Genomic DNA, 13,340 nt, shown 5'->3' on the forward strand with positions numbered 1-13,340 from the left:
TCCACTCAGTCCTACTTCTTGTTCAGCCAGGAGTGCTGTAGCTATTTTTAGAAATCTCACATTGGTACCTTCTTTGCATTTTGTCAAATCTGCAGTGAAAGTGTTCTTAAAACTAACAACATGTGCTAGGTCAACATCCAAGACTGCTATAACAAGAAATATATGGCAGAATGTGGGTAAAATAGAACAGGAGACCTACAATTCTCCTCCAAGGAGTTCAGTCAAAATGTAATTAACACATTTTTTTGTAACGAGCATCATCAGCATGGAAGCATGTCCTCTGGAATGGTGGCCGAAGCATGAAGGGGCATACGAATGTTTAGCATATCTGGCACATAAATGCCTTATAATGCCGGCTACAAATGTGAACACATGTGAACGCCTGTTCTCACTTTTAGGTGACTGTAAATAAGAAGTGGGCAGCATTATGTCCCATAAATGTAAACAAACTTGTTTGCCTTAGTGATTGGCTGAACAAGAAGTACAACTGAGTGGACTTGTAGGCTCTAAAATTTTACATCGTTTTGTTTTTTGAGTGCAGTCATGTAACAAAAAAAATATGAATTTGTAAGTTGCACTTTCACGACAAAGAGATTGCACTATGGTACTTGTATGAGGTGAATTGAAAAATATTCTTTCTTTATCATATTTACAGTGCAAATATTTGTAATCAAAAATAATATTAAGTGAGCACTGTACACTTTGTATTCTGTGTTGTAACTGAAATCAATACAGTATATTTTAAAATGTAGAAAAACATCCAAAAATATTTAATAAATTTCAATTGGTATTCTATTGTTTAACAATGCGATTAACTTTATTAATCACAATTAATTTTTTGAGTTAATCTCGTGAGTTAACTGCTATTAATTGACAGCTGTAATTGTGTCACATTGCTGTGATCCCTTTGGCAATGGAGAAGTCCCCTGGCTCCAGAGGGCAGCCATGCGCAGCCTTCCTTGCGTGACAAGATAATCATCACAGTGTAGAACGGGTGAGAGGCCTGGCATCCTTGCGACTTAAACAGGCATATACACTGCCTCAGCCCTTCCTAGTTTCATGGCATTTAAGACCAGAAGGGACCATTAGATTATCTAGTCTGATGATCCAGGCCAGCCAATTTCACCCAGTTAGTTATCCCTGCTTTGAGCCAATAACTTGGGTAGACTAAAGTATTTCAGTCCTCTGGAGACTAAACTGTTGTGTTGCACAGGCAGATGACAGGCAAGACCAAGATGCCACCAATGCCCAAGGCCCCTGCAGTGGTAGCGAATTGGTTAGGTGGGATATATCCGGGTGATCCAGGCTCCAGGCAACTTTCAGCCTAAAGCACAGCCTAGTCTTTGATTTAAACTACTGAAAACTGGTGGGTTGGATCGCAGGGCAGAGGTAATTCCACGTATCACTGGGATATCCCCAAGCTGTGTTGCTGAGCTTCTGTAAACCAGTTCAGATTGTGGGGCTGTCATTCAGGGGCATTGAGCTGCCACCTGAGTGTAGCTAGAAAGCAGAAGTGTCCCAAGTCTGCCACTTCTCTGCTGTCTGGGAGTTCAGATGAGTAGCTAATGTCTCAAGCCTTCTTCTTGCAGTGGCAAAGCGAGTCTACTTTCAAAAAGAAATGTCAAGAAGACCGATTCAGGGAAAAGTGATGGTGCCAGCTATGAGGTGCCCGGATCTCCTGAGGACATGGAGAGGAACCAGAAAATCCTGCAGTGGATCATTGAAGGAGAGAAGGAGATCAGCAGGCATAAGAAAACAAGCCATGGGTAAGGGCTTGGCAGAGTAGAGCCTGCATACCATTGTACAGCAGCATTCCTGGGGGCAGTGGGAAGAGGTGTGAGAGCACAGTTATGAGGGCTCAGCTCTTCGGGAGCCCTGCATCTTGTTCGGGCACCCCATGTGGGGATGGCCGGAGTCTGTATTGAGATGCCACAAGTTCATGACAGGTGTGTGGGGTTTGGTTGTACAGACAGGGTGTTTTGACTCCGAATAAAATGACTAAACGCGTTCTCATGTGCCTAGCTGTATCGAAGCGCCAACAGCCCTAGCTGAGCCTGGTTACAGGGGTTCTCAAGAACCACTCCTCAGACATGGAGGGCTGGAAGCAGGCGCCCTGGCAGTGCCAGCAGGTGGCTGTGTTCAGTTCCATGCCCTCCAGAGTCCCAAGAGCTCTGGCTTACCAGGATGCACTAGCCCTGGAATATATTCAGCCCTTTAATGTGTGGGCAGAAAAGAGACTTTCCCAGAAGACCCTTTCTAACTCAGCAGATCTGCTCCCTGTCTGGCTGGATTCAGAGTTGTGGCTGCTTGGCTTGCTGGCAGCACTCAGCCGTGACTTCTCCAGCCAGCCCTGAGAGCCAGCAGTTTCGGGAGCTGGATACTAGTCCGGCTGCACACGATCAACAGAATTATGAACTAAGTGCTGACTGCACATGTGGCCAACTTAAGCTGCACCCTGGCAGTGCAGGATTGGATGTTCTGGGTGTCTACTGTACCTGCAAGAAATTCCAGCACTTGGCTTTACCATGCTAGTCTCCTTTTTGCTCATTGATAGTCTCTTGTTTTCCTCTCTCCCCCTGTAGTGGTGCCCACAATTGTCTGGCTGCATAGCATGTTAATGAGACTCGAAGTGCCAGGCCATGGCAAGTTTGAGCTACTGATTATGAGTCACCCTGTGCCACTGGTTCTGCTTGAGAAGGACCCTCACTGTGCTGCAGCGCTGACTGCACATGGATATGCCAAAAAATAGTGACAGACACAAGGCAGAGGAGATAATATCTTCTACTGGACCAACTTTTGCCAGTGAAGGAGATATGCTTTTGAGCGAGAGAGCTCTGTGTCAGCTCGACAACTTGTCTCTCTCACCAACAGAAGTTGGTCCAATAAAAGCTATTACCTCACTCACCTTGTCTCTCTAATATCCTGGGACCGACACAGCTACGACAACATTGCAAAATATAGTGAGCAAATGGGATACATAGCCTGGAAATGGAGCCATCACTTACCAGTGCATGCTCTATGGAAGTCTATTAGGAGAATTTTGAAAGAGAATATTCTTCGAGTAGTGTCCCCGTGGGTGCCCCACTCGCCTACCATTAGAGACTTTCATTAGTGGTGTCCGTTCATCCCACACACTCGCTGCTGATATCCTCATGCCCCCTCCCGCCCCCCAGCTATCTCAGGCTGTATGGGCAAACTGTCCCCAGTTCCTTCTGACCCACCACAGCCTGAGACAGAGCTGAGCATGTCTTCATTGTGCGTGCCTCAGCTGCTTGCTGACTTAGTTCTGAGTTTGTTTTACTTTAGCTGCTTAGTTTGGTAGTTAGTTACTGGTTATTTGAGAGAGTGTTTTATTTCCTCCAAGGAAATCCTCCATGCAAGGGGCATACCCCTTCTCCAGGGTTTAAACATTGCCTCTCACTTAGAGAGGCTATCCCAGTTAATGACAGACACTCTAAGTGCATTCGCAGTCTAGGAGAGTCTCACATCTTACAGAAGTGTAACTTCTGTTTAGCCTTCAAATCCAGGGCACTGAAGAACCGGAAAATCAAGTCCCATGTAAAACTAAGCCCCCATCTACAGCAGCACCACCTGTGAAGTACTCAAAACCCTCAGTACCATCCTACAGGGACAAGCGTGCTGGGCCGTCAATACTGCAACGCCACTCGGCACCACAAGACTTTTGGTACCCGAAGGACTTACCGGTGACTGCTGAACGAGAGTCTCTGTTTCGTGCAGGTAACAAGCATCTCTTGGTACCAAGAACCACTTTGTCTCCGGACCCTTATACGTCCCGGTACCATCACTTCCTCTTTCGCTCAGTGCTCCCCCGTTAGAGGAAGAAGAGATCGATGATGGAGACCTACCTTCAGTATTATTGATATGTCTCCAGGGTTCTGGGTACCCATATAAGAACCCCCTTTTTCTTGAGCTGTCTGGTTTCTCCAGAGAATTCCAGAATATGGTAGAGGATTTCCCATTTGATGGTCTGAAGTTGTTCACAGAGAATACCAACGAATCGTTGCATACCCTGAAAGACTCCAGGGTCACATTACATTTGTTAGTTATCTACACTCTGCAAACAAAAGAAAATTCAGTAGATGACAAACGACTCGAATATTCCACCCGATGCAATTCTCTGGTTTTCAGAGATCAACGGAACCTCCAAAAAGAGACGTAGCCTCCAGAGATCCTCTAACCCACCCGGCACAAATTCATAGCAGGCTTCATCTTCAAAGCACCAGTTTTGACAGGATGATGTAGGGTTTGGACCCTCCCCTCTCTTTAGCCTGTCAGCTCCAGTGATTTGCCCACCTCCCCCCATTTGGAGACCAACTCTCCCATTTCCGACAAGCATGGGGGTGTATCACCTTGGGCAAACGGGTGCTGGAGATAATATCATCAGGCTACACCATCCATTTTATCTACCTCTCTCCTCCTCATTCCCCTTCCACATCCCTCTTCAGGGACGCGTCTCATGAGCTCTTAACAAGACAGGAAATAAACTCCCTCCTTTGTTCAGGAGTGATAGAGCTGGTCCCCACTCAACACAGGGGAAGGGGCTTCTATCTGAGGTACTTCCTCATGCCAAAGAAAAATGGACTTCAGTCAAAAACTGTCTACATCAACTTCTACATCACATAGCAACTTGCACTTTTGTGGCAGAACATGCAAGATTACTCTTCACTGTTTCCAGGGGTGCCTTAGATCAGTTTACTCACCAACCAGACAGCCTAGATCAGTGGTTTTCAATCTATGGCCATGGATCCCAGGGGATCCACAGACATGTCTAAGATTTCCAAAGAGGTTCACACTTCCATTTGAAATTTTTAGGGGTCCACAAATAAAAAAGGTTGAAAGGTTGAAAACCACTGTCAACAAACAGGTTCAGTTCCTCAGTGGGTGAAATGCTCCCTAGACTGGTGGCAGGCTCATTGCAATATAGGCACAGGAGTTCCCTTCCTACAGCTGACACCAATGGTAACCACAACCATGGATGCATCTCTGTTAGGATGGGGCACGCACCTCAATGCTGTCACAGTATAGGGCAGATGGCTACCCCAAGAAACCACCCTCCACACCAGCCTGTTGGAGCTCAGAGCAGTTAGAAATACCTGCCTTCATTTTCTGCCTCTCATCAGACACAGGTCTATCGGAGTCATGAGAGACAATGGGGCCTGCATGTTCTGTATCAACCAGCAGGGAGGCGTGAGATCGCCTTCCCTGTGCACCAAAGCAATAAGGTTATGAAACATTGCATAAGAATTCTAGCAGTATATCTCCTGGGCAGGGAAATGTCACAGCCGATGCTCTCAGCAGGTATTTTTCCCAAGACTACGAATGGGAGTTGTATTCCCAGTTTCTTGTTGGCATAGTTCAGGCTTTGGGGTTTCCAGAAACGGGACAGCTACAGACAAAAAATGCCATCTGCTCTGTTCAAGAGGGGATTAGGTCGCAATTTCTTAGGGGATGCCTTTCTCCTCACTTGGATGATAAAGCTGTTTCATGCTTTTAGGACTATTTAGAAAAGCTGGATGAGCACAAGTCCATGGAGCCGGATGCGCTGCATCTGAGAGTGCTAAAGGAGTTGGCAGGTGTGATTGCAGAGCCATTGGCCATTATCTTTGAAAACTCATGGAGATCGGGGGAAGTCCCGGATGACTGGAAAAAGGCTAATGTAGTGCCAATCTTTAAAAAAGGGAAGGAGGAGGATCCTGGGAACTACAGGCCAGTCAGCCTCACCTCAGTCCCTGGAAAAATCATGGAGCAGGTCCTCAAGGAATCAATCCTGAAGCACTTAGAGGAGAGGAAAGTGATCAGAAATAGTCAGCATGGATTCACAAAGAACAAGTCATGCCTGACTAATCTAATTGCCTTCTATGACAAGATAACTGGCTCTGTGGATGAGGAGAAAGCAGTGGACATGTTGTTCCTTGACTTTAGCAAAGCTTTTGGCACTGTCTCCCACAGTATTCTTGCCAGCAAGTTAAAGAAGTATGGGCTGGATGAATGGACTATAAGGTGGATAGAAAGTTGGCTAGATTGTCGGACTCAACAGGCAGTGATCAATGGCTCCATGTCTAGTTGGCAGCCAGTATCAAGTGGAGTGCCCCAAGGGTCGGTCCTGGGGCCGGTTTTGTTCAATATCTTCATAAATGATCTGGAAGATGGTGTGGATTGCATCCTCAGCAAGGTTGCAGATGACACTAAACTGGAAGGAGAGGTAGATACGCTGGAGGGTAGGGATAGGATACAGAGGGACCTAGACAAATTAGAGGATTGGGCCAAAAGAAATCTGATGAGGTTCAACAAGGACAAGTGCAGAGTCCTGCACTTAGGACGGAAGAATCCCATGCACCGCTACAGACTAGGGACCGAATGGCTAGGCAGCAGTTCTGCAGAAAAGGACCTAGGGGTTACAGTGGACGAGAAGCTGGATATGAGTTAACAGTGTGCCGTTGTTGCCAAGAAGGCCAATGGCATTTTGGGATGTATAAGTAGGGGCATTGCCAGCAGATTGAGGGATGTGATCATTCCCCTCTATTCGACATTTGTGAGGCCTCACCGTGTCCAGTTTTGGGCCCCGCACTACAAGAAGGATGTGGAAAAATTGGAAAATGTCCAGCGGAGGGCAACAAAAATGATTAGGGGACTGGAACACATGACTTATGAGGAGAGGCTGAGGGAACTTATGAGGAGAGGCTGAGGGATTGTTTAGTCTGTGGAAGAGAACAATGAGGGGGGATTTGATAGCTGCTTTCAACTACCTGAAAGGGAGTTCCAAAGAGGATGGAGCTAGGCTGTTCTCAGTGGTAGCAGATGATAGACAAGGAGTAATGGTCTCAAGTTGCAGTGGGGGAGGTTTAGGTCCGATATTAGGAAAAACTTTTTCACTAGGAGGGTGGTGAAACACTGGAACGCGTTACCTAGGGAGGTGGTGGAATCTCCTTCCTTAGAAGTTTTTAAGGTCAGGCTTGACAAGCCCTGGCTGGGATGATTTAGTTGGGGATTGGTCCTGCTTTGAGCAGGGGGTTGGACTAGATGACCTCCTGAGGTCCCTTCCAACCCTGATATTCTATGATATTCTATGCTTTTCCCCTGGTGCCTCTGATTCTCAGAGTTGTGAACAAAATCAGACAGGACAAGGCCAGAATTATCCTAATAGCCCCATGGTTGAGGCAGGCATGGTTTTTTTACCTGCTTCACCTAGACACTCCTCTACTGCTCTCCCAGGATGACGATCCACTGCTGCATCCCAATCTGAGCATTCTTCGCCTCAAGGCATGACTCCTTGATGGTTCATGGGGTTAGTCAGCTTGTTCTGCAGAGGTACAACAGATATTTCTAAATGGTAGGAAGGAGTCTACCAGAAATGCTTACTTTCAAAAGGCGGAGATGATTTAGTGACTGGTGTGAACTCCAGGGAGCTGTTCCCAAATCCACCTCTCTTCTGCTTGTTCTGGGTTACCTGCTGCAATGAAAGCAATCTGGACTGTCAGTTAGTTCTCTCAAGGTTCGTTTGGCCACCTTACAGCTTTTCATGCCACCATTGTGGAGTTCTCGCTGTTTCCTCACCCTACAACTGTAAGGTTCATGAAAGGTCTGGAAAACCTTTCTCCACAGATGAAAGTCCCCACCCCAGTTTGGGACCTTAATTTTGTTCTTAATAATGTCATGAAACCCCCTTTTGAGCTGCTGGCAACCTGCCCTTTACTGTATTTGTCTATCAAGACTGCCTTTTTAGTGGTTATTACATCAGCCCTCCGAGTCGGAGGGATCAGGGCCTTCATGGCAGACCCTCCTTTAACAGGGTTCTACAAGGACAGGGTTTCCTTACTGCCACACTCCAGGTTTCCTCCTAAAGTGTCTTCTGAGTTTCATCTCAATCAGATCATTTACCCACCAGTATTCTTCCAAAACCCCAGAATTCCCATCTGGAGACTGCTTTCCGTGCTGTAGATGTTAGCCATCAATCTGGATATGACTAAATCATTTGTAAATCTAGACTGTTTGTTTCATTTGCAGACAGATCTAAAAGGCGTGCTGTTTCTGCCCAAAGGCTATCAAAATGGATTTCTGGGGGTATTACTGCTTGTACGCTGCTGCCAGCATTCCACCCTGTTCTGGTGTGGCAGCTCACCCTGCGAGGTCTCAGTCTAGATGTAGGCTTTACTTCAAAATGTCCCGGCATCTGAGATCTGCAGACCTGCTCCGTGATGGTCCAGGCACTACGCCTGAGTCGGTGCCTCTAGGTCTGATGCAGCAGTTGGCAATGCAGTTCCGAAGCTGCCTCCATCTTATGGGGATGCTGCTCGGGAGTCACCTGAATTGGAGCACCCATGGGGCACTACTCGGAGAATAATAACCTGTGCATTGACTGTAGTTCTTCGAGATGTGCCCCCTATGGGTGCTGCACTGCCCGCCCTCCTTTCTCCTCTGCTTCGAAGTTTCCTTCGGAGGCTCAGCAGTGGAGAAGGAGCTGAGGGCAGTTCGCCCATGCAGCAAGGGGCATGAGGATATCTGCAGCGTGTGCATGGGCTGAATGGACACTGCTAACGACAGTCTCCAATCGAGAGCACGCGAGGCACCCAGAGGGGCACATCTCGAACACCTTACTGCACAGGGGAGTGACCGCTCTTTTTTATCTAACTCCTATTAGTTTTATTTACATGGATTGGATGTCTCATATGACTCATAAAATAGGTCCCAACCATATGTGACCCCAGGTCCCATTTTGTAGGAAGCTGGTTGCTCTCCCCAGTGGCCTTGAAAAATTCCATCTCAGACGGTTCCTTGGTACCCCCCTAAATCCTCCCTAGTGCTGGAGCTGGATGTATAGTATTCTCCATTCCCTCCTAGCTGGGTGACAGTGCAGAAAGTGCCCAGGGTGGCTGGGCGATCGCTGTGTCTAGTCGGTGAAGCACTGAGAGCCATCAGGGGACATGCCTGCATGGGTCAAATGTTGTTGTGTTTGTGTGTGAAGCTCCTCAGGTGCCAAGAAGCAGCTGGCCCATGATATGCCCAGACCTCTCTCCATCGAGCGCCCTGTCGCTGTGCACCCCTGGGTCAGTGCCCAGCTCAGGAACATCGCCCAGCCTTCTCACCCGTTCATTCAAGATCCTACCATGCCGCCCAACCCAGCCCCCAACCCTCTGACGCAGCTGGAAGAAGCACGCAGGCGACTGGAGGAAGAGGAGAAGAGGGCTGGCAAACTGCCCCCCAAACAGAGGTGAGATGATTTAGTCTGGTCGGGTGGAGAGGGGAGGGGAGGCTGTTCTGAAGCAGAACCTAGAGGCGAGGAGGGAAGGACACGGTGACCCACTCAGCTGGTCCTGCTGCAGTTATCAGGATCTACCAGACAAAGGCGAGTGGCAGGTGGTTAGAAAAGAGCACGTTTTGGAAGCCATAGGACACTGCATGTTCTGTAACACCTCATCCTTTCAACAGCAGGGAGCATCCCAGGGGCCTAGGAGCAAAAGCCAAAAACTGCCTCGAGAATGGGGAGCAGGGCCTTTAGATGGTGGGGCTGGAAGGGATCCCCTTGCTCTAGGCACAAGGCAAAGTCCTGTTTTAGTTCCTGGAAAGGAGCTGTGTGAGCAGTTCCTAGAGCAGTGCCTGGGATGGGGGCTCTACAGGGTTGACCTCTCTCACTGCCCCAGCAGTGTGTACGTGGCTTCTGGCGGGGAGGAGCTCACTTGTTTTCATGAGGTCTGCAGTGCTTAGTTGATTTAAATGGGGGTGTGATTTTTAATGGCCTTTATTTTCTGTGGTGCAATGAAGGGACTTCCTGAAGTTGGCAACTGTAAAACGATCACTTTTTGTTGGTGTCCTTAAAAGTCGAAATGGCAGGTGGTTCTCGTGGCAGGAACAGAGAAGGGAGAGGCAGAAACACTTGGTTCTACCTGGTAGAACCTGGTAGAACATGGTAGAACCATGGTAGAACCTCAGAGTTACAAACACCTTGGGAATAGAGGTTGTTCGTAACTCTGAACAAAATGTTATAGTTCTTTCAAAAGTTTACAACTGAACATTGACTGAATGCAGCTTTGAAACTTTACTATGCAGAAGAAAAATGCTGCTTTTAACCATCTGAATTTAAGTGAAACCAGCTCAGGTTCCTTACCTGGTCAAATCTTTTTTTTTAAACTTTCCCTTTATTTTTTAGTTGTTTACGTTTAACGCAGTACTGTACTGTACTCCCCACTTTTTTTGGTCTCTGCTGCTGTCTGCATACTTCTGGTTCCAAACGAGGTGTGTGGTTGACTGGTCACTCTGAGGTTCTACCGTAGTTCTGTTCTGGCACTGATTCACTGTACAGCCATGTTCAAGTCACTTTGCCTCTCTGTGACTCAGTTTCCTCATCTATCAAGCAGGGGTAATAGTCCTGTCCCTAATGTACCTTGCAAGAGAGGTGTGGGATTAATCAGCATTTACGTAAACGTGTTGAGCTCCTGAGATGAAAGGCATTTGAGAAGTACAAGATAATTAATGCTAGTGTCTGAAAGCCTTTCATTGCCATGAAATACCTTTTTAAATGGCAATTGCAAACAGCCGCTCATGCAGTGTTCCAGAGACATGAAACTTCAGTGTCTGCCTACTTAGAAACTTAGACATAATTTTTCAAAGGCAACCTCTAATTGCCTGGTTTCAATTATTTTCTCATGTAACTGCCCTATGGCCGACTCAGAGCAATGTTTACATGAGGTTTAGATTGACAAGTTGTAATTAAAGGGCATTCCCAAGTAGGCTAAGCCCCAAATATCCAGCCTGCCTATAAACTGGTGTGATCAGATAGGGATTGTCCTCTTGGCTCTGAAGAGCATTTCAAAGAAGCACCCACCCTCCCAGAAATGTATAGACACAGACACATGGCCTATATACAGATTCCCATGCTACCTGCAGAATTAAAATAATATAGCAAGTATAGTAAACAACATTCTCTGTAGAACCTACATGGTGGTGTGTGGTGTTTGTTATTGTGGTACTCTAGGACAGGAGAATAGGCTGCATAATCAGCTGCATTCTCAGGGCTGTGCTGCTGAGCTTAGTCGGGCAGATGCTCACACACAACAAGCAACCTCCCCAAATGGGTGGGCATATTGCCCCTCTGTTGAGGACACAGGAATGAAACAAACCTGTCTGTTGCATGGAATGTGCCAATAAGGATGGTTTCATTTCTGGTTTCTGAGAGAGTCTTGGAAACTGGAGAGAATAATACAGCTGTCATAAAAGGCAAAGGTGCCTGTGTCCTTTGTGGGTAGCCTGTTTAGTGACCTACGAGAATGCATGCAGGAGTCCTTGGAGGAGCTAAGAGTTCCTATCAGTAGAAATGTCCCTGCTGAATTGTATTGCCTGGAGAAACCCTGATGCTCACATGGAAACATGTTTGGGCCAGTGTCCCCTTTAGAGTCCATGCCCTTGTAGGACTAGCAATCCAGGGGACTTGAAAATAAGATCTCTGGGTAATGGGGTGTCCTCATTCTCTGAGGGCGGGAAGGTGAGATACAAAGGCTGAGATTCAAGCATATGGAGAAAGTCCCAAGAAACCAAGTTAGTAAAGGATAGCTGTTGGCTAGGGACAGCTAGCTCTAACAGGAGGTTGTTTCCATGCAGCATTGTACACCCCTTCAGGGACGCTGGCCCAGCCTCATGGCATAGAATCATAGATGTATAGGACTGAAAGGGACCTTGAGAGGTCATCTAGTCCAGTCTCCTGCACTCAGGGCAAGACTATGTAATAACTAGACCATTCCTGGAAGGTGTTTGTCTAACCTGTTCTTAAAATCCTCCAATGACAGAAACAATTGTGTATTAACTATATTGATTACCTAAGAATTCCCAGCTAACACTCTAAGGTTTGGTAGGTTCTTGTCCCAAGATCAGGCCCAGTATTACTAGAATCACTTGGGATCCCTGGCGTCCACAGTTGCAACATTTGCACTTAGCAAAAACGTTCTGGATTTGCAATAGTTTTATTAAAAAAAGAAAAGGAGTACTTGTGGCACCTTAGAGACTAACCAATTTATTAGAGCATAAGCTTTCGTGAGCTACAGCTCACTTCCTCAGAAGCTTATGCTCTAATAAATTGGTTAGTCTCTAAGGTGCCACAAGTACTCCTTTTCTTTTTGCGAATACAGACTAACACGGCTGTTACTCTGAAACCAATAGTTTTATTAACACAGATAGCAAAGGTACAAACACTCCAACCCAACGAGATAGAGAGAACATAGAATGAGCATCTGAGCAGCCATATACTCACTCCATCCATTGCAGAACAACCTGAAGTGTTAATCATTATTTTCCATGTCACCATCACCCGTGGTCATTGTCTTGGCCTGTCCCAGGCATGCAGGCTGTGATACAGCTTTGATAATGTGTTATACTGACTCCACTAAGTCTAATGCGTATTCAGTAGCATTTCAGCCCCTCTTCCTTATTTGAACTTCCACACCCCACTAATGTTGGGGTGCCCTTCTCCCATAGATTACTAGACCTTTTACCTCAAGCTTATTAGCACATATGTCAATTAGTTACCATGGTGTTTTTGTGGTTGGACTGACATCTGATGTCCGCAGAATCCCCAGAATGCTCGAACCAGCTTTATCTGGCACATTGCAGTATCTATTTTCTAAATATCCACAGTTTTATCGCACTTCTTATATCCTGAGGTGTTGGGCCATGGCTATCTTGTGATAACCTAATCTGGGGTCATTTTATTGGTTAGCTGCTTACATCAAATTGTTCTTTGCCCCTGAGGCCTTGTTTGGCTACATTAAAAATCTTACCGGCCTGAGGCTTGTAGGCTTTTGCATTACTTCCTTAATCCATGCCTATATCACACCTGCCTGTACCTGTAGACTACGCCTTTTAAAATGCCATTCACTTCAGCGGGGAGCCACTGCAATGGAACCAAAAGCCCAAAGAAACAGTGGAGTTTGGTAGAGACTCATTCTTTGCTTTGGGAAAGCAGAGAGAGCTTCCCTACAGAGACCCTGCCTCGGGGGACTCCAGGGTCCGCCTTTGAAGCAGGAGGGAGGGCACAAGGAACAAGTTGGCCCTGACCATTCTAAGAGAGCAAAACTCTTTGACCCCTTCTAGGAAGGTTAATTTCCCTGTCAAATTGACCGTATTCTTCACATGTTTACCTTCTCTGTAAGCTGTCCCCTCCTTCCTAAGGGACCCTCCAGAAGCCTCACAATCTCTTATGCTGTCTCCTAAAAAAACCTGGCTGCTCTAGAGAAAGGTGAGCAATGTCACTCGGCAGCATTCTAGCCACCACTGTGTTCTGGCTCTGGATGTGAAGCGTGTGTCTGTACCCAACTGTAATGACAGCCAAACCT

At 46.8% G+C, this 13,340-nt stretch overlaps 1 protein-coding gene across 5 annotated transcripts in view; it reads left to right on the forward strand.

The window, feature by feature from the left end:
- The window catches only part of AXIN1 (axin 1), a 177,438-nt gene that overhangs the window by 154,966 nt on the left and 9,132 nt on the right, over window positions 1-13,340 (forward strand). For all 5 annotated transcript variants that reach the window (XM_073362703.1, XM_073362701.1, XM_073362705.1 and 2 more), the window contains 2 exons: window positions 1,590-1,766; window positions 8,984-9,229. In XM_073362703.1, coding sequence (XP_073218804.1) covers window positions 1,590-1,766; window positions 8,984-9,229 — 423 coding nt within the window. The remainder of the gene's footprint in view (window positions 1-1,589; window positions 1,767-8,983; window positions 9,230-13,340) is intronic.

This window comes from Lepidochelys kempii, chromosome 10 (assembly GCF_965140285.1).
Source record: "Lepidochelys kempii isolate rLepKem1 chromosome 10, rLepKem1.hap1, whole genome shotgun sequence".
Classification (NCBI taxonomy): domain Eukaryota; kingdom Metazoa; phylum Chordata; order Testudines; family Cheloniidae; genus Lepidochelys; species Lepidochelys kempii.